This window comes from Durio zibethinus, chromosome 9 (genome assembly GCF_047325235.1).
Source record: "Durio zibethinus cultivar Kanyao isolate XHJ-2024 chromosome 9, ASM4732523v1, whole genome shotgun sequence".
In the NCBI taxonomy this organism is placed as follows: domain Eukaryota; kingdom Viridiplantae; phylum Streptophyta; class Magnoliopsida; order Malvales; family Malvaceae; genus Durio; species Durio zibethinus.
Genome location: NC_143170.1, coordinates 28,194,265 through 28,213,865, shown reverse-complemented (window position 1 = coordinate 28,213,865; position 19,601 = coordinate 28,194,265). Strand labels below are relative to the sequence as shown.

Here is a 19,601-nt window from a genome sequence, read left to right as displayed (position 1 = left end):
GGCAAAATAAAAAAAAATTCTTTTTATCGTCCATTGACTTTTTTCTTTCATCTTTTTAAAGGTGATTGGCTTAACTTTTTCTTTTTGGGTCAATCAGTCCTTTCTTTCACCGTTAGCCGACGTCTAACAGGTTATACCACATTAGTTTATTAGTTTTACATCCGCATTTAGGCACACTGCAAAAGTGGAGTTCAAACACTGGAATAACCAAGGACGAGTGTTCTGATACTCTGTCCACAAAACAAATGAAAAAGATCCATCGTCGAAAGGATGAAATTTCACTGACCTAATAAAAGCAGTGAATCAAATATCACATACAATATGTAACTTAAAACTGTGTAAAAAAAACTATGACCCAATAACAACCACCTAAGCAGTAAAAGATTGTTATGCTTTCTTTGAGCTAAAAAATTCTTTCACACCCCCCACCAAAAGCCCACTACCAAACACGAACCCTCTCCCATTGGTTAAAAGGCTTTCTGTCTCATTCCTCACACACAAAATGGGAGCAAAGCCATTCTATCTAGGACTAGGAGGCTAGTGGCCGATGCACCAAAATGCTTTGATTGGAGTCCACAAAAGCTTGTGACAGCAACACATAACCTTGCAAAACATCTCATTATCTCAGAACATGAGAACCCTGACCAATTGGTACAACATAAGCTCTGATAAGGTTGAAAAAGAAATTTACGATAACAGAAAGGATGAGTCTGCCTCAGCATTTAACCAACCAGGATTACACAATGGGAAATCCATGACAAGGGAAAGCCGCCATGGTTTGGTGGTTTCACCATTAGATAAAAGACTTAGCAATATGCAGATTAATCTTTCTTTAAAAGTATCTCCAGCCTTACAAATGCCAAAAGCAAAACAAACAAGCAAAAAAAGGAAATCAGAGTAAGTGACCAATCGGTTCAGGCACAGAATATAAACACACCAACAGGTGATGTTTCAAAATTCACCTGGAAATGTCTGCTACGGCTTCAATAATTTTTATCATCGACTAGTTCTTCAGAAAAGCAACTAGATCAGACAATAGTTTTAACCTTTTCATAAACATCACATGCCAAAATTCATCCTTAAAAACCAGGCTCCATTCTAAAGTTTTTAGAACAATAATAGAAAGAGAATACGATCAATAAAGCATCACCAATGAAATTTAAATTATTAAAAGCTAGGGAAGGAGATTAGCAATACTCTGCTCCAGTAGTAACAAACTGCAGCAAGAACATATAACTGTTTCATTTTTTTAGGCAATGCATGATTTTAAAAGCAACACTGGCCCTTGGGTTAGGTTGCACCAAACACAGTTTAAACCAAATCCATGCAGCACAATAATTGACAAGATTTGTTATATGAACAATAGTTGCAATGGAGACTATATAAAGTTTGAAAAGAGTTAAAAGTAAAACTCCAAACAAAGAAAAAAAAAAGAAAATGAATTGAATTGAATTCTGCCATCCAATAGTCTAAATAAATGATCTATGATATACTGTTTTTAGTTCTATTGACTCCAAACATGAAACAACCCTGACAAACAAGTGGCTATAAATCAAGAAGAAAGGTTTCTAGTCAAAGTCTAAGTAAACATATTAAGGTTACCTATATAGTGGATCATATAGGGTAACCAACTCTTTAGTTTAATAAAGCTTTATAATCATCATGTCAGTTTTTTAGGAAGGACCAGACTTAGTTATACAGATTCCAAACATCAACTGCTACAACAAAGGTCCTAATAGCTATTGAGAGTGCACAATTTCTAACCTAAGCAGGCAAGTAGAACAATCAAAACCTATTAAGGATGTATTACTAGCTCAAATGATTGCTCTTTTTCTAACCAGCTCTGTTATTCATAATTGAATGAATGCTAGCCATACTTAAATGGCCTAAACCAAAATCCTCTTTAAATTTACAACTATCTAATCCACTTTAGTTGAACCACATATAACCTCGATTGATGAATCAAACACCTCCCATTCATTTCCCATAATAACAGCAACCATGGTAACTATTTTCTCAGTTCAAGACCCAGAAAAACAATATTGAGAACCCAGTGGCTACGGAGACATGTATGGTTTCTTTCACCTGCCAAATCTGAACTTAGAAGATACATCAGTGCAACAAAAAGAAAAGGGGAATCACAAAAAACATTCAAACATACATACGTATATTTATATATAATTGAGAGAACATACCCCAGTGAACTTCGTATTAAGGTAATTAACTTGAACACACGGAAACAAGAAACGGATGCCAGGGAAGCTTCTAGGCAGGGCAACGTGGCAAATTTAATATCCTTACAAATGAAAGGGCATTATAACCAGGAAATAGCATAGTATTCTAGGCTAATTAACAAAACCATTAAAAAATCCCCCAGAGAAGTAAAATGTAGTAACAAAAATTGCCGGGAACCAGTTGTTGAAAAAAGCTTGACAAAAAGGAACCATAGTAAACATTAGCAATCAGACATAAAACCGAAGCCACTATGAATTCATAGAAAATAAAATGAACTCCTGCAGGTGCACTGAAAATTTTAATATTAATAAAATTTGAACAGCTTTTTCGGAATGCAACTTCATGAGCTGAACTTTTATCCAAGTCTCTGCAAATTTCATAACAGTACAGGAACATAAAAGATGTGAGTCCCAAACTTCCAACAAAGTCATGGCAAGAGGTAAGAAATCAGGTTCACAAGAGCTCCAAGAAACATCAGTCCTGTAAAATTATAGAATAATAACAAGGGAAAGAATTAAGAAATGTAAAATTAAAATAACAGCAAACTTGGAAGATAGAGTTGGTAGCATTCATATCAGAAACCCAAAAACATAAGGCATTTTCTCATAGGAAAGCATGTGGATAGCGTGAGGTCCAAGCATCATCAAATCCATCACTGCACTATAAAGTTAAATCATAATCTTAAACATGAAATATATGGTCACATATTTGTAAGATTATATCACATTTTTTAATGGAAAAATGAAGCATTAAAAAAGTAAACACTTGAAACCCTTTCATACTAAGTTAGAAGTTCAACAATTGTAAGTCATTAGAAAAGGACTGGCTAGAACACTTCTTTCCTTCTCAAATATATAAAATGTCATGTGAGATTACCAAGATAAAAAGGTAAAGATGGTAAAAAGCAAAGTTAAATGGTGAAAGATTTAAAGAATCAATCCAGTTGAAACTCCTATCACTAACCCTGATCATGTACTGCCAGAATTCCTTCTTTTAGATCAGTTCCTCTTTAATACAAACAATATAAAACAAAGAAAAGTACTCTCGACCATAACTTCAACTTCTACCCTCTTCAAGTTCTTGAACCTTCATAAGATATATGTGCATTTGTATTCCTTTCACATAAAGAACTAGATTAGAAAAGGCAGTAGGCCTCTAAATTTTTTAATAGTAACCAAAATCTCACAACAGGCAGCAACCAAAAAGATATTGCTGCATGTAAAAATAAGCAGCTGGGGTGTATGGTCATGACCAGAACCATATTGCACTACTAAGGATCTTCAGATGGTTAGGTGGTGGGTTATCAAAAATGAAACCAAAATCAGAAAACAACACATGGCTATAGAAGAAGCAAACAGATTTAACACATTACCTCTCAGCACATAACTATCAATGGAGTATATTTGCATCACTTCATCTCTGCCATGAACTTCTCGTACTCAGCATCTGAACCATAGGTTGTTTTCTCTCCAGAGGAGACTGTGGGAGGCAGAGGAGGATTTGGTGCCCAAGGCACATTACTCGTGCTCTGGGAATGCTCCGTAGAAGTCGTAGGTGCTGAAGGAGGGGGAGGGGGAGGGGGAGGAACTGCATTGTAATAAGAAGAATAACCTAATGAAGATGTTGGATATACAGATTGTGAATTTGGAGGCATTGCAGTCAATGAATTCCCATAAATCTTTGTAGGAATAGATGTGGCAGAAGTGCTGTTTTCAGATTGCACTCCTGGTGGGAAACTTGGTGCCGTTTCACTAGAAGTCACAGGAGGAGGTGGAATACCAGGGGGAACTGTCCGCATTTGTGGGGGATATTGCAAGCCATAAGGAGGCAGAGGCTGACCTGGAACAGGAGGATACATGGTTGATCCAGGAGGAGGAGGAGGAGGAGGAAGGGCATAAGGGGCATAAGGAGGAGGAGGAACTGGAGGTCCCCATGGAACTGGATTCCCTGCATAACTAGCAGTAGCTGCATTGGGAAGAGGACCTCCAGTTGTAAATTGCTGTGATGGATAGGCACCAACCAGTTGGCTAGAGACAGGGTAAGAGGGTGCTGACGCGGGAGGACCAGGAGGCACGGTAGGTTGTGGTGGCTTGCCAGCAACTCTCACAGCAATGGTTCTTCCCTCCAGGCGATAACCATTCATTCCCTTAATAGCATTGTTTGCCATGTCAACATTGGCATACTTCACAAAACCATACCCTTTACTCAGTCCTGAAGTCCGGTCCTTAATTACCTTTGCCATCACAATATCACCGTAAGAAGAAAACAAACTGATCAAACCATCATCATCAAGATTAGGAGGCAAGTATCCAATGTACAAATTAGTATCATCATAGTCCTTGGGGGGCTTAACAGCATTGAAACCTAAGCCAGGGTGTACACTTCCAGCACTTCCACTGTTGCTAGCCCAAGGAGGATTGCTTCCAGAACTGACGGATGAAGAGTTTTGCTTGCTTGCTGATTCAGGGACGGTACCTCCTAACTCAGCCAAGAAATTCTGATATTCATCATCCATTTTCTTCCCTGTTGTTCCCTTCATTGGACAATCTATTGTTGGATGCCCACCATCACCACATATCTTACATAAAACATCACTCTTAAAAGTTGAAGTGCGTGAAGGACACGCATATTGACGGTGCCCTGGCTCACCACACAACCTACAATACTCTTCATCTCTTATCGTTCCATTCAAGGCAGCAAGTTCCCTCAACTGTTGCCTCTTATGCTCATTCAATACTTCATCAACAGGCTGCAAGAGCTTTTCCACCATTGCTGCAGCAGCATCAAGTGATTCTTGTGTTTCAGCCTCAACCAAAACATGCAAGTCCTCATTCTCTGAAGGATCAGGCTTCAAATCCCTCTTCTGCTGCAACCTACCTTCCTTCACTGAACCTTTGCCCCTAATTACAATCTTTGCACCCGTATCCTTCTCCATCCTCTTTTGGGTATTCCCTCTAGGCCCAATAATCAACCCGATAAAATTGTAACCCGGGTACTCTTTCATCGGTATGTAAAGCTTCTTCTGAAGCTTTGGTGGCCTATAGTCTGCTGGCGGCTTAAATGCTGGATTCTTCTTAAGAATCTGAGATATAATTTCTTGACGCTCTTTAGTCAATCTCTCTCTTGCTCGATATTCCCTGGTATTAATCCTAATCCCCATATTATCATATACAGGTTCAGGTGAAGGAGACCTAGCTCCCTCAGGTCTATCATCCAAAGGCAATCCAGATTGCAACATTCTACTAATCTCTAGCAGCCTACTATTCAAAGCTTGAATCTCAGGGTCAAATTGGATTCCTCCAGTGAAATCTTTCATGAAATCAGGGAGCTGAATCACCTGCTTCGGCTCATCATCTGCCCACCGGGACTTCCTCTTCTTGTTCCCACTGCCAGTCTCACCATTCCCGCTCTGGTTGTTGCTCGAATCGGAAGGCGGGTCCCACCGGCTCCTCCTTCGCCTTCGGCTAGTGGTTTCCTCTTCTCCGCCAGAATAATCCTTGTCAGTGGTGCCACTATAAGTGTTAATTAACCCACTTTCCGACAGCAGAGGCTTCTGAATTTCGGGTTTCAATGAAAAATCATTAATAGCATTGGAATCAGTATCGTGATAAACCTGGTTACCGCCGTTGTTGTTGCAGCCATTGTCAGGGTCGCATCCTAGGGTTTTGGAAGGATCGGACTCGAAAGCTTGTGACAGAGGTGGTGGAGGCGGGTAATCGGAGGCTAGGGTTTCCGAAGGAGGAAGAGGGTTTTGGTTGTATAAATTTAGTGTTTGTGCAGAAAATGATTGGGGATCATTAAGGTTTGTTTGGACAGAATCCATTGGGATCCAAACAGAAAGCTTAGGGTTTGAGTTCCAGATAAAGAGAGAGCGGGAGACAAATAAGAGTTCTCGAGACGCTTTCGCGAGAAGGTAAATGCATGGCGGAGTTGGTTGGTATTTATGGTGCGGAAATTAGGCGGTGGCTCGACGTTTCTTATGTTGGATCCATATCTGCATTCTGGATTTCGACCTATCGGAGTCTGAGTGGTTGGTATTTTTGGTGTCGGGTTCAAGCCATGTTCGTCCAATTTTGATTGGTTCCGCTCAAGCCTGATCGTGATTATACCATTGCTTTGGGCCCAATAAATTGTATAAGTTGGGCTGTTTTCTTCATACTTTGCTTTTTACACATAAAGCCCAATGTTTTAGCCTATAACAATATATTTTTTTTTAACTCAATTGGATGGGATCAACGAAACGGAGTGCTAATTCTCATTTTTTATTGAATTAATCGATTAATTTGCTTTCGAAAGTATTTTTATTAGAAAACTTTTTGGAAAAAAATTGACATATTTCACTTTATTTTATTCTAAAAATTTAAATGAAAAGTACTAAAACTTTTATGAGTTATAATAAAATTTTTAAAATATGTGTATCATGGAGTGGTTGCAAAATTTTTGTATAGAATAATAATCCATTGTTTAGTAGTTTCGTATAAAGTAGAAGACCATGGAAGAAAACTATGGTAAAATGAATTAAAAAAAATCAAAATTTACAATAATTGTGTAATTTATTAATTGAATGTTAAATTTTTAATTTTAATTAATGTGATCAAGGTTCAATAAAAAATTTTAATCACCCTAAGTAGAATATATATATATATATATATATATAGGTGTATGTTTACGTTCAAAACTCATTTATCATTTTTTATTTTATTACAAAGCTAATTACACGTCCGTAACAGATGCAAAAACATCAAAATCCCCAAAGATTAAGAAGTTAACCTCTCACTGCCATATTATTAGCAAAGTCTTTGAACCCAAAGATAATCTCAAGTCAAGCAGATCTTTCGGGATTTCCAACAACAAAAGGCCCATTAGTCCCATGCTTGCCAGGCTCATCCAGCATAATGCATCCATCAAGAACAGCCGTCAACTGGAAAGGCGGAGCATCACTGGCCAGCCACCGATCAACATAGAACACGGTCTGGGAACAAGCCTTTTGAGGCCCCGTGGACGTGACCTCAATATAGTCACAGTACCACCCATGGTGCGACCCTGAGCCGTCGGAGGTCAAGTTGAGGCGGCAGATGGGCGAGGCAATGCAGCGGCCCCGCCCGCTGAAGATGTCAAGGTTGCCACGCTCGTAGTAGTCGTGGGAGGGTGACATTAAGCCCCATGACTGGAGATCTGAGACCCAAACTGAGCGGCCCAATGAATCACCCACAGTTACGCTGATCTTTGAGTCTGTCCCTGCTTTGATGATCGAACCCGTCTTCACGTAGAGAGTGTAAACGCAATATTCATCATTCTGCATTGAAAATCAAAGTCCTCATTGCAATAAAAAAAAATGAACATGGAAAGAAACAAATCTATATATGAAAGGGTTATGGAGAATTTTCAAGTATACTTACGCTGGAGTCTCCTGCGGCTACTGAGAAAAGTAGAACAATCAAGGTTACTGAGAGCCGATGGTCTTTCATTTCTTTCCCTGTTGGAGTGGCTGCAAATCTAAGGATGCTGTGATTAAGCACAGGAGCTTGGCTGATATTTATAGATCGGAGTTGAAGAAAATTGATACTAAATTAAAGCATATTTGACGTGGATTTTGCTTTGGTGGGTTTTGAATTTTCATCATAATGTCTAATGGAGGTGAGGACAAAATGATTAAAGAAAATTTCCACTAAGTCATTATGATCAGACATGTGCAAACCTTATCTTCATTGTATATAAAAAGCGGATATGGGGCAATGCCCACCTGTAAAAATGCTATATATGAATGTAAAAGTAAGTTGAATACTTTCAATAGTTTTATTTGGGCCAAATGAAAACGACCCAGAATCATTTTTGATGCATTAATGACAATTCGTCGGCCCAACGGTATCTTCAAACTTGTATTAATTGTTATGTAAATTCAAGAATAATGCATGAATGATTGAACTATGTTCATTCGGGCTTTGGCTTAATCTCTTACAACGGCATAAATAATAAAATAATTCTTAATACTAATATAAACTAATCCTGTTTTTCTTCTATTCAGTTCCAATATATTCAAATGTTGCATCGAACAGCCAATCTCTAGTTAATTATTAAATATACAAAACGAATAAAGAAAAGGAAAACTGACTGTTGACATTAAGTTTGTAAAGCATGGACATAATCTGATTTTTATTATTGCATGTCTAAGATCTCCAAAATTACATCCTTTCTACGGATCGTAGCAAGGAGTAAGAATTCACCTGGAGTGATTGGCTTCACTAACTGCATATTACACTGACAACTGGATGTTGTCTGCATCCATATATACCTGCAGTTAATGGTTTAGGATATTGCAAGTAATTTCTAATATTATAGCTATATATATCTAAGATCTCAGCACCCAAAAACTCGAGGAGTACATTGCTGTAACGCTCTTAATCTCACGGTAGAAAAATGTGTGAATAAAAAATGATATATATGTAAAGAATTAAATCTAAATTTGTGAGACGTTTTTTGTAGGATAAAATCATAAAATTTTCAGATCAAAGCAGCCAATATTTTGCAGATTGTGTGCGGGTCTCTACAAATGATATTAGAGCGGTCATCAATCAAAGGTCGTGAGAGTGACAAAGTACTAACGGTAGGGCTGTAGGAGTCACTAAGTACTACATGATAATCTGATGTGATCTTGATCCTGTGATTGAATTCGACTTGACAGGAACATCAAGCTTTAAAGGTGGAGAGATTGTAACGTCCTCAATCCTACATTCTCAATCGTTGTATGGATAAGGAATGATATATATATTTAAATCCAAACTTGTAAAGTACTTTTTGTGAGATAAAATTGTGAAACCTTCGAGTTAAAACGGATAATACCTCGCAGGTTGAGTGCGAATCTCTATAATTACTGTTTTTTTAAGATTGATCATTAAGATTTCTGTCGGTATATATCATGTCCTTGTCTTACCTTTGGTAATTCTTTCAGTAGCTTTGCTTTTTCTTACTGAATTGTTTTTAATTATGTCAAAAGGCCTGAGTTAGCTGGCAGGAATATGAATCCTGTCTTTTGCAGCTTGTTTAGTGTGGATGGAGACTTTGCACCAATGCTAGAGCTGGCTAAGCTTCGCAAGAAAAATGGATTTTTGCTAGTCATTGATGATGTAAGTCCTATTTTTTTCAGAGATGATAAAAGGCGCTGCCTTTTCATGTCTGCCTTTGAAGACAAAAATTGATTACATACAGATCGGATCGCCAAAATATCAACATTTACCCTAGAAAAATGGAGAAAACGGTGGAGGAGTGGTTAAGAAATTCAACTGTGAAAGAGATGTTGACTTATGCACTGGTGCTCTGAGTAAGGCAGCAGCTAATCTTGGTCGGTTCATAGCATACAGGTAACTTCAGGATATCTTCAAACAAGCCTCCAAAAAAAAAAAGGATTAATCAAAGAATCTGTTCATACTATCCCTGTTAGAATTAGGACTTAGGAGCATATAACACTCTGTTACATCAGTTTGTGATTTTGAATGCCACATGAACAGCAAAAAGTGGAAGCAATTTATTCAATCAAGGGGTCGCGCTTTTATATTTTCAACTACTACGCCGGTACCCTTCACTTTGTTGGGCTAAAAGCCTCCAATCCAATCACACCAGCGGAAGCGAAATCAAACACATAAGAGACAACAATTTAACGTGGTCCGGTCCAACTGACCTACATCCACGGATGAGAAACAATATCTACTAGTTGTAGAGAATTACAAACATACATCAAATCATCAACCTCACTCAACAATCAATACTCATAAGATACTCTCAATCTCCTCTAGTCCTATAGAGTATTCTCAATCCAAACAAACACAAACTCAAACTCTTGTGCACTCTTTCAACATAACCAAACACATACCCATATGTTCCTATACATCATACCTATGTGGATCTTCTCAGTCTCCTCTAATCCACTCACAAACAAACATACACACCCATAAGACGTAGAGCCCCAATATTCCTATGGGATGTCTATCCCACAAAATCTTACAACTCTCTTACATCTTTTTTCTCATACCTAACCCTGTAGAGACTTCACCTATTTATAACCATACAAACTTACCCATTAAGAATCCCTCTCCCTTAGAATTCTTCTCCTGTAAGTCAAACTTGTCTATTAAGAATCCATTTCCCTTTAGAATTCTTCTCTTGCAAGTCAAATTTACCTATTAAGAATCCTCTTTCTCTTAGAATTCTTCTTTTGCAAGTCTTCTTGTCCATCAAGTAATATCTGACAAATCTCAAACAAATCTCTTATGGGATTTGAGTCAATATTCCCAACAATCTCCACCTTGACTCAAATTCCATCAATCATCTGTCTTCATGCTAGACATGCTTGGCTCCACCTGCAATGAAAGTCTTACAATCATCTTCTCTTCTCTTGTGTCTTCACGCTTCATACAAACCAATCCTCAATCTTTAAAACTCGAACTCGAACTCTTCTCTTGAATTGAGCTCCTCTAAGCTTATTTCTTCCCATGTCTTAAACCAAGCTTTTCTCATATCTTAAACTGTCAACTATTCCTATGTCTCGAACTATCGGCTCTTCCCACATCTTGAATCTTCAACTCTTCTCACGTTTCGAACCTTCAGCTCTGATACCACTTGTTGGGGAATACCACAACTCTGATACCATTTGTTGGGTAACACCACAGCTCGATACCATTTGTTGGGGAATACCACAACTCGATACCATTTGTTGGGCTAAAAGCCTCCAATTCAATCACACCAGCGGAAGCGAAATCAAACAATAAATCAAACACATAAGAGACAACAATTTAACGTGATTCGGTCCAACTGACCTACATCCACGGATGAGAAATAAGATCCACTAGTTGTAGAGAATTACAAACATACATCAAATCATCAACCTCACTCAACAATCAATACTCATAAGACACTCTCAATCTCCTCTAGTCCTATAGAGTATTCTCAACCCAAACAAACACAAACCCAAACCCTTGTGCACTCTTTCAACATAACCAAACACATACCCATATGTTCCTATACATCATACCTATGTGGACCTTCTCAGTCTCCTCTAGTCCAATCACAAACAAACATACACACCCATAAGACGTAGAGCCCCAATACTTCTATGGGATGTCTATCCCACAAAACCTTACAACTCTCTTACATCTTTTTTCTCATACCTAACCCTGTAGAGACTTCACCTATTTATAACCATACAAACTTACCCATTAAGAATCCCTCTCCCTTAGAATTCTTCTCCTGTAAGTCAAACTTGTCTATTAAGAATCCATTTCCCTTTAGAATTCTTCTCTTGCAAGTCAAACTTACCTATTAAGAATCCTCTTTATCTTAGAATTCTTCTTTTGCAAGTCTTCTTGTCCATCAAGTAATATCTGACAAATCTCAAACAAATCTCAAACAAATCTCTTATGGAATTTGAGTCAATATTCCCAACACATTTCTGCCTACAAGGTAAAGGGCAGTTTCTTCTTGTTGGCCACTGTTGATCACTGACCTAAATAAGTACTATATATTTTCGATGAATAATGTTGATAGACGGAGCATAATTTGATGTAGGGGTCTTGCATTCATGTTATCAATTGCTTTGCAGCTTCTGTTCTTGTAGCAAGAAAAGAAACATGGCGCAGAAGGGCAACTCAGGATAGGATGCGAGAGTTCCATGCTCTTACTGGAATCCCCATTACAAGTCACATAATATCAATTATTGATGGAACTGAAGAGAAGGCCGTCCAAGCTAGCCGGTTTGTGCTGTCTCTCCCTCTCTGTCTCTGGTTATGTTCCATCACCACACAGCTTCTGACAGTTTCAATTGCCATGGAATAGGTACATATATGGTAAAATGTGGTTTCTACGTGACGCCATTCAGACCTCCAGGAGTCGCTTCTGCTTCATGCGGGTTGTGATTCGCCCTTTCCTTCCTACCCTTACAATGAAATACTTATGCCATGGCATGTTTCATCAGATTTTATTACATCTAGTTGTTTGTCCTATACAAGGCATATATGTTCGAAAAAAAGAGTGCCAATTAAATTTTTTTTTAAGAACAGGAAGCAAATAGGTTGGTTTTGGTTTAATACCAAATTATATATATATATATATATATGTAATTGCATGGTCAATAAGAGTTGACGCAAATGATTAAGATTTAAAATTTAGATGTAAAGTACTTAAATTTAAATTTTTAAATCTTAAGTGATATTTTAAGTTTTAAAATTCTTAAAAGATTCATAAATTTTTTTTTAAGAACAGAAAGCAAATAGGTTGGTTTTGGTTTAATACCAAATTATATATATATATATATATATGTAATTGCATGGTCAATAAGAGTTGACGCAAATGATTAAGATTTAAAATTTAGATGTAAAGTACTTAAATTTAAATTTTTAAATCTTAAGTGATATTTTAAGTTTTAAAATTCTTAAAAGATTCATAAATTTTTTTTTAAGAACAGAAAGCAAATAGGTTGGTTTTGGTTTAATACCAAATTATATATATATATATATATGTAATTGCATGGTCAATAAGAGTTGACGCAAATGATTAAGATTTAAAATTTAGATGTAAAGTACTTAAATTTAAATTTTTAAATCTTAAGTGATATTTTAAGTTTTAAAATTCTTAAAAGATTCATAAATTCTTTTTTAAGTTAAAGTTTTGATTTGATCATCTAAATTTTTTGTCGACCAAAAGAAATATATATGCAGTTTCATCACTAATCTTGTAGGGATTTAACTTCTAACTTGTGTGAACAAGAAATCATTGGTGTTTGAACTAAAATCTCATTTGATATAAGACAAACAAATTAATCAACAATCTCATTGGAAATTAGATATAGCTTATTTAAATATTAAAAATGGTAATGTAAGAGTAATGTGGATGCTTTTCAGAGTTTAATGGACAGTCATGGTGGATAGCTCTTGCTCGTGACTCCAATAGGGGAAATAACAATGATTTTCACATGAATCTTGGCCATGGCAACAACAAGTGTTTTTTGTTTTTTGTTTTTTTCTCTTCCTTTTCTGTTTCTTATGAGCGTAATTTTGGTAATATATAGAATTCTGCTTTCAGTTTTTCTTGTTGACTAATTATTTATATATAGATAACAAATAACAACTTGATGATTGACAACTTGAAGAAAAAGAAAGAAAGAAAAAAAAAAAGATTTTGGTACCATTTTTTTAATAAGAAGGTTTCTCTCCAACAAGTGATAAAACTTTTTTTTTTTTTTGGTTATTCAATCAATAAACAAATTATTTTAGCCAATGAAAATTAATTGAGTTAGTAAGAATTTTCATTTATAATATTTAGATTCAAATTTCATTATCAATATTTTTTTAATAATCAATTTATAAATTTAATATAAATTTTTTTTAAATCTTTGACCTTGAATTAAAGAAGTCTCCCAACCCTAACATTTTTTTTGAAAAGAAAACTATTTTAAAACATTATAATAATTTTATTGAAATATAAAATAAACATTTTTTTTTAAGTTTAAGCCAATTAGAAATTGGCAGTGATGTGGACAATGGTAAGAGAGAAAGACTTTAGAAAATATTATTTAAATGAAATTTGTGAAATTTTTTATTAAAAATAATTAAATAAAATTAAAATTGATAAATTAAAATATCTTTTTATATAGATTAAATATACAAAATATAAAAAATTTTAAATAAATTTTAATATATATTTTTGATAGACATTTATAATAAAAATATTAATAAAATTTTTATTATTGAATGAATATCATAAAATTTAAATTATAAAAAATATTTTTAATAATTTTATTCATATTATTAATTTTTATATTAAATTTTATTAATATATTGATTTAAATTTTTTACTAGAATTTTTATTAAATCAAAAAAAATTTTAGAAAATTTTCTTTATAAATTTGATCTAAGTTCTATTCGTTTTATGATATATTGGGTAGGTGGAGTATTGAAAACGTGATTTCAAATCCAGTAGGTGTTGAAAAAATTTGTCAGTGTTCGTAAGGCTGCTTTTTGCAGTTGCATTTTGCAGTTCCCTACGGCACTACCTCCTTGCACACCAATTTCTACCTCCTCAAAAGCGCATACTGTTTAGTTGGTGTGGAAAATGGAGGCGAGCAGCTTATGGGACAAATGGGTCGAAAAAGCAATTTCAAAGCTCCAATCTTTGAAACTTCTTCGATCTTTAAGACCCCTTTATCTGTCCAACGAACAACAGGAAGTGGCCAGTGTTGGAATTTCCAATGAAAAAGAATACCAGTTGTTCGACGAAATACAACCATGGGATCGTTCCTCTGTCCAAGTCTCTATTCCTGAATCCACTTACCATAGGTGGCTTCTTGAGATTCCCAGTTCTGGTAATTCTTTTTTCTTTTGATTTTTGGTTTCAAAAGAAAACTTGGGTTCTTTTTTTTTTGCTTATATAATTGTGAAAATGGTGAATAATTACTGAATGAATGCAGATGCCAATAACCCCTTTTTTCTTCTTCTTTGATTGGAAAATGACTGGACTTTGCTCCAAAATAGATAAACTTTTGAGGTTTGTTTATTGAATTTTGCTCATTGGGCTGGTAGGAGAGGAGATTGTCCCTAGAGAAGGATTAGCTGATGATAATTTTGGCACCTGCCAACAGCAATTCAAGCGGTTAATTTTGTTCTCTGGAAATGATTATTTGGGCTTGAGTTCACATCCAGCAGTTCGGAAAGCATCTGCTAAGGTTTGCTTCATGATTGACTTATCATATTCCCACATAATTTTCTGCCATATTTGTAGATTAAATATTTTTCTTTCGCTACATTAATTTCATAACAGGCAGCCCAAGATTATGGAATGGGCCCGAGGGGCTCTGCTTTAATCTGCGGATATACTTACCACCATAGATTACTGGAGTCAAGCTTGGCAAGCTTAAAGAAGAAGGAGGTATAGACCTAGGATTAGACTTTTCACCCATAGTTGTTTATATTTAGTTCTTTTTTGCTTTTGTTTAAGTCATTTGTTGGTATGTTCAATTTGTTAAGTGCTTAAACATGTTTGGAGAATAATAATGAATGAAATTGATATTTTTGTCCAATCTGGATTATAAATTCTAAACTAGGTTTTTGAAATCCAAGATCTGTTTTGTGGATTATAGTCAGTGTGATATTCTTGTTCTTTCAATAATTGTTCTTTTGAGCATCAATATTCTATTCTAAACTTTTCAGCAGAAAACTGATGCTTTCCTTTTTTTTTTGTTTTCTTTTTCCTTTTTCACAATTTATGCTTTAGGACTGTCTTCTTTGTCCTACAGGGTTTTCAGCCAATATGGCATTGATGGTAGCACTTGGAAACATTGCATCTCTCCTTGCGGCAGGCAACAAGCCTTTGAAGAACGAAAAAATTGCCATTTTTTCTGATGAACTAAACCATGCATCAATAATTGATGGTATTCATCTTGCTGAAAGACAAAGAACTGTAGAATTCTTTGTATATAAACACTGTGACATGTCCCATCTCAGCACACTGTTGTAGGTTTTTACTTTTCACTTAGATTCTCTGATGATCATTCTCTTTCTGAGACTTTCTCTAGCCATGCTACATAATGGCAACATTTTCAAATTTTGACAGATTGAGTTGCAGAATGAAGAAAAAGGTTGTTGTGACTGATAGGTTAGTCATGTTATTACATTTGCTTGTTACAATGCCATTTCTTTATCCTATAAAAATATAAATAAATAAACAAACTTTCTTCCATGTTTTCATGCTTATTTGGATGTCCAAGAAGATGGACTTTCATGATTGGCACTCTGTATATGCATATAACTGTACCTTGTATGTTTTGCATCTTATCAACCAAGTATGTATTGTTATAGTACGTATTGTTGAATATAATAGTTTTTGGCAAATGTGTTTAGTTATGAAGGAGGTATTATCTACCATATATTGCAACTTACCATTCATGTCTTATGACTGAGTGGCCGAAAACCGATTTCTTTATCTGTTTGTTTAATAGGTATTATTTATTCTTTTTTCTCTTCTACAGCTTGTTTAGCATGGATGGAGACTTTGCACCTATGGTGGAGCTTGTTAAGCTACGCAAGAAGCATAACTTCTTGTTAGTTGTCGATGATGTAAGTTTACGTTGGCAGTTTTAGAACTGCAAGAAGATATTAGATGTCTATTTTATAGATAACCTTGTGTAGGATTTAGTTTAGCCTTCAATCTATTAAAATTTTATACTTTTAAGCTGCTCAATCCACATAATTTGTTCTAGGTAAAAGAAAGATCTAATTTAAGACAACGAACTTAATTTTATTGATGTATTCTGCAGTTATTCTCAGTCATTAGCTAAACAGCCTAGCCTAGACTTTCACTGAGCTTGTTCATGGTATAGAGAAGATAGCTTCTTTCTCTTCACATGATTTATCTCTAGCATATGCCATCAATAACTAAAAAGTGCTGCTCCTATTCTTTTCAGGCACATGGAACATTTGTTTGTGGCAAGAGTGGCGGAGGAGTGGCAGAGGAATTTGATTGTGAAAGAGATGTTGATATTTGCATTGGAACTTTGAGCAAGGCAGCAGGTTGTCAAGGTGGATTCATTGCCTGCAGGTAATTTATTGTTTTATGTAGTTTTCTAACGTGTAGAAAAATAGGAAAAAGGCAATAGAACAGCATCTGAAAAAAGATAATAGACAACAAAACTATTATTGTCACATTTACGCCCCTCCCTTTTTTTTCTGCGCATATGAACTTTAGCCTTTCATTGTTGTATGTAGTTGTAGCACTTATTAACAAAATGTTGTTAAATGAGTTTGTCTTTTTAACTGAGCGTAGCACAGTTATTCCTTATTTTAAAAGCAATAAGAGAACAAAAATATAGATGTTGGATCATTACCTGTGAAGTAGTTACAACTGTGATTTGTTCCAATGGTATGCACTATTTTCAAGTTCTAGCATTTGAAATCCCATGTTAAGGCCCTTGTTGAGTTAAAATAATCTAGACATGCGATGCATCTATAAATTTATCCTGTATGGGTCTGTCCTGTTTATAATCATTTAATATCCCATCTATATGTGTGCAGAACTATAATATGATAAATAGAAGAACATGCTCCTTTAAAAGGAGAATCTTTGTCCATTGAGATTCCTCAATTCTAATGTAAAATTTATATTTTGTTCTTTTTTCTGGGGAAAAATACTTTCAAGTTACACCCTCACGCAATTCAAATTTATATAAAAATGTTCTTCATGTTTCCCCTTAAGATATGTGAGTTCACAATGTGTTTTGACGTCTGTGTTCAGGCTCCTTCACATCTCTCTAATAAATAATAACTCACCAAAAGACCTGTGTAGTGTAGGGAGTATCCTGAATTGAATATTTTGTGTCCTTTTGTGTGAATATATCATATTTAATCATACCAGTCTGACTACCATGTGATCAGCAAAAGGTGGAAGCAACTTATCCAATCAAGGGGTCGTTCTTTCATATTTTCTACTGCGACACCAGTTCCTTTAGCTGCTGCTGCACATGGTAAAGTTCAGCATCATTTCAATGAGACATATGTTCTTTTTTGTTATTGTTTTTTCCTTGGTGCTTGAAAATTCTGAAAAAAACAGACGCATTCTTCTTTGTTCTGTTAATTATTATTACTAATAGGATTTATCTCTGTTGAAGTAATGATCCCTATAGGATGTAGTATAACTACTAGGAATAAAAGGGAGGGAGGATGGGGTGGGGAAGCATGGTTTGCTTATTTGTATGATTGTTGACTGTTGGAGTGATGCTCCTAGAATGTAAGATTAAGTGATAATATAATGTACAGATTAAGTGATCATATAATGTACAATGTCAAAGTGATTCTCTTTTTGTATTATGGGCAGATGTAATTGTAGCTTTTTCCTTTTTGCTAACAACATGAATGCAACTTATCAGCTGCTGTTATTGTGGCAAAAAGAGAGATGTGGCGCAGAAGAGCACTTTGGAACCGGGTGCAGGATTTTCAAGCTCTGACTGGAATCCCTATCTCCAGTCCAATTATATCTCTTATTGTAGGAAGCGAAGACAAAGCCCTGAAAGCTAGCAGGTTTCATCTCTCTTGCCCCCCTCCTTCTCCCTGTGTGGCTGTGAGTGACTAATCATTTCTACAAAAGCTTCTAACTTTTCCATCTTTCATGGGAACAGGCAATTGCTGAAATCTGGTTTCCACGTGACTGCAATCAGACCACCAACAGTGCCCCCTAACTCTTGCAGGTTTGTTGAAATCATTTATTATCGTACATCTTGTTGGTTTTAGTTGTATGGAAACTTTCTTGGTAAAATTGCTGCTAGTCTTGTATTAGTTAGTAGTCTACTTTGGACACTTCTGGTTTAACCTTTTGTGAAGTGGGGGCATCTAGTATAAAATGTCAAACCTTTGGTGGAAATCATTGTGGATGTTCTGAATCAAACCTGGATCATGGAATAGGTTGCTAGTGATTTGATTTGCAATTACTTTCAAATATACTTCACTCCGAAGATAGAAAGCATGGCCTATACACCGTGCCTTTTGTTTTTCTTGTTTCCAATTTGGATGCGCATTCCTATTGTTTTAAATTAATTCTTACATTCTTTAACCTAAATAACCCTTTTGTACATATATCGTTGAACTAAGTGTTAGCAGTAAGGTAGTCTGAAGTTGTTCCTGGAGAAGTGAATATTATTAATCCGCCAATCAATTCTGTCTGACTAATCATGTGCCTACAACATGGAGAATAATAAAATTAATTACCATGTTCATTTCAATGTGGACTCACATGTCTTTTCATTTCTACCTTTGTTTAGGTTGCGAATCGCTCTGAGTGCTGCACACACAACTGATGATTTGAAGAAGCTCACAGCTGCACTCTCCAGTTGCATTAACTTTCAAGATATTAAGAATAATGGCCTCAACATGTATTCCAAGCTGTAGGATCTGATTATTTTGAAGGATGGCAAATGTTTAACATGTGTCTCTATTTAAGAGAACAAATGTGTTATAACGCTTATCGATAAGGCCATTCATCTTCTAGCTAGGTGCACAATCACATTCATGAAGACAAATTGATTGCAAATTACAATTGAATTTGACGGGGAAAGTTTGTTTATATCTTGGCACTGCCATATCTATGTTATGTTCATTATTGAGGTAGTGTCAAGAGATCTATTCTGTAGACTGTGAAGCTTATTACTAAATTACTCCGATTTACTGATTTTTCCCATAATATAATGTTGCCATTATCCCTAAAAGAAAGGAAGAGTAATCCCTAAAAGAAAGGAAGAGTAAGGGTAAATGTCCTTGTCCTTCAAACTCATTCTTACTCTGTCCCTGGCAGCATCGAATTATGGACTGGTGACTTGAAATAACGTATTGTATATA

The 19,601-nt window shown here is 35.6% G+C and overlaps 2 protein-coding genes and 1 pseudogene across 10 annotated transcripts; 1 reads left to right on the top strand and 2 right to left on the bottom strand.

The window, feature by feature from the left end:
- Nucleotides 1-259: 259 nt before the first annotated feature.
- Nucleotides 260-6,150, bottom strand: LOC111314513 (splicing factor-like protein 1 pseudogene; annotated as a pseudogene). Of its 8 annotated transcripts, XR_016345354.1 has the most exons (4): nucleotides 3,608-6,150; nucleotides 963-2,715; nucleotides 692-849; nucleotides 260-603 (listed from the first exon to the last, which is right to left on the bottom strand). The product of XR_016345354.1 is annotated as a splicing factor-like protein 1 pseudogene, transcript variant X6 (transcript). The 8 variants fall into 8 exon arrangements; XR_002693197.2 differs by having other exon boundaries at nucleotides 692-2,715; XR_002693198.2 differs by having other exon boundaries at nucleotides 260-849.
- Nucleotides 6,151-6,900: 750 nt separating this feature from the next.
- Nucleotides 6,901-7,915, bottom strand: LOC111318135 (PLAT domain-containing protein 3-like). Its single transcript, XM_022920805.2, has 2 exons — nucleotides 7,635-7,915; nucleotides 6,901-7,531 (listed from the first exon to the last, which is right to left on the bottom strand). Exons 1-2 carry the CDS (start codon nucleotides 7,701-7,703, stop codon nucleotides 7,058-7,060), a joined length of 543 nt encoding a protein of 180 aa, XP_022776540.2. The 5' UTR covers nucleotides 7,704-7,915; the 3' UTR covers nucleotides 6,901-7,057.
- A 6,239-nt stretch (nucleotides 7,916-14,154) lies between these two features.
- On the top strand, nucleotides 14,155-19,380 carry BIOF (biotin F). Its single transcript, XM_022915931.2, has 11 exons — nucleotides 14,155-14,584; nucleotides 14,802-14,944; nucleotides 15,040-15,147; nucleotides 15,493-15,731; nucleotides 15,832-15,873; nucleotides 16,247-16,334; nucleotides 16,682-16,815; nucleotides 17,649-17,737; nucleotides 18,140-18,290; nucleotides 18,389-18,457; nucleotides 19,028-19,380. The coding sequence occupies exons 1-11, from the start codon at nucleotides 14,335-14,337 to the stop codon at nucleotides 19,152-19,154; spliced, it is 1,440 nt and encodes a 479-aa protein (XP_022771666.2). The 5' UTR covers nucleotides 14,155-14,334; the 3' UTR covers nucleotides 19,155-19,380.
- The last annotated feature ends 221 nt before the right edge of the window (nucleotides 19,381-19,601 follow it).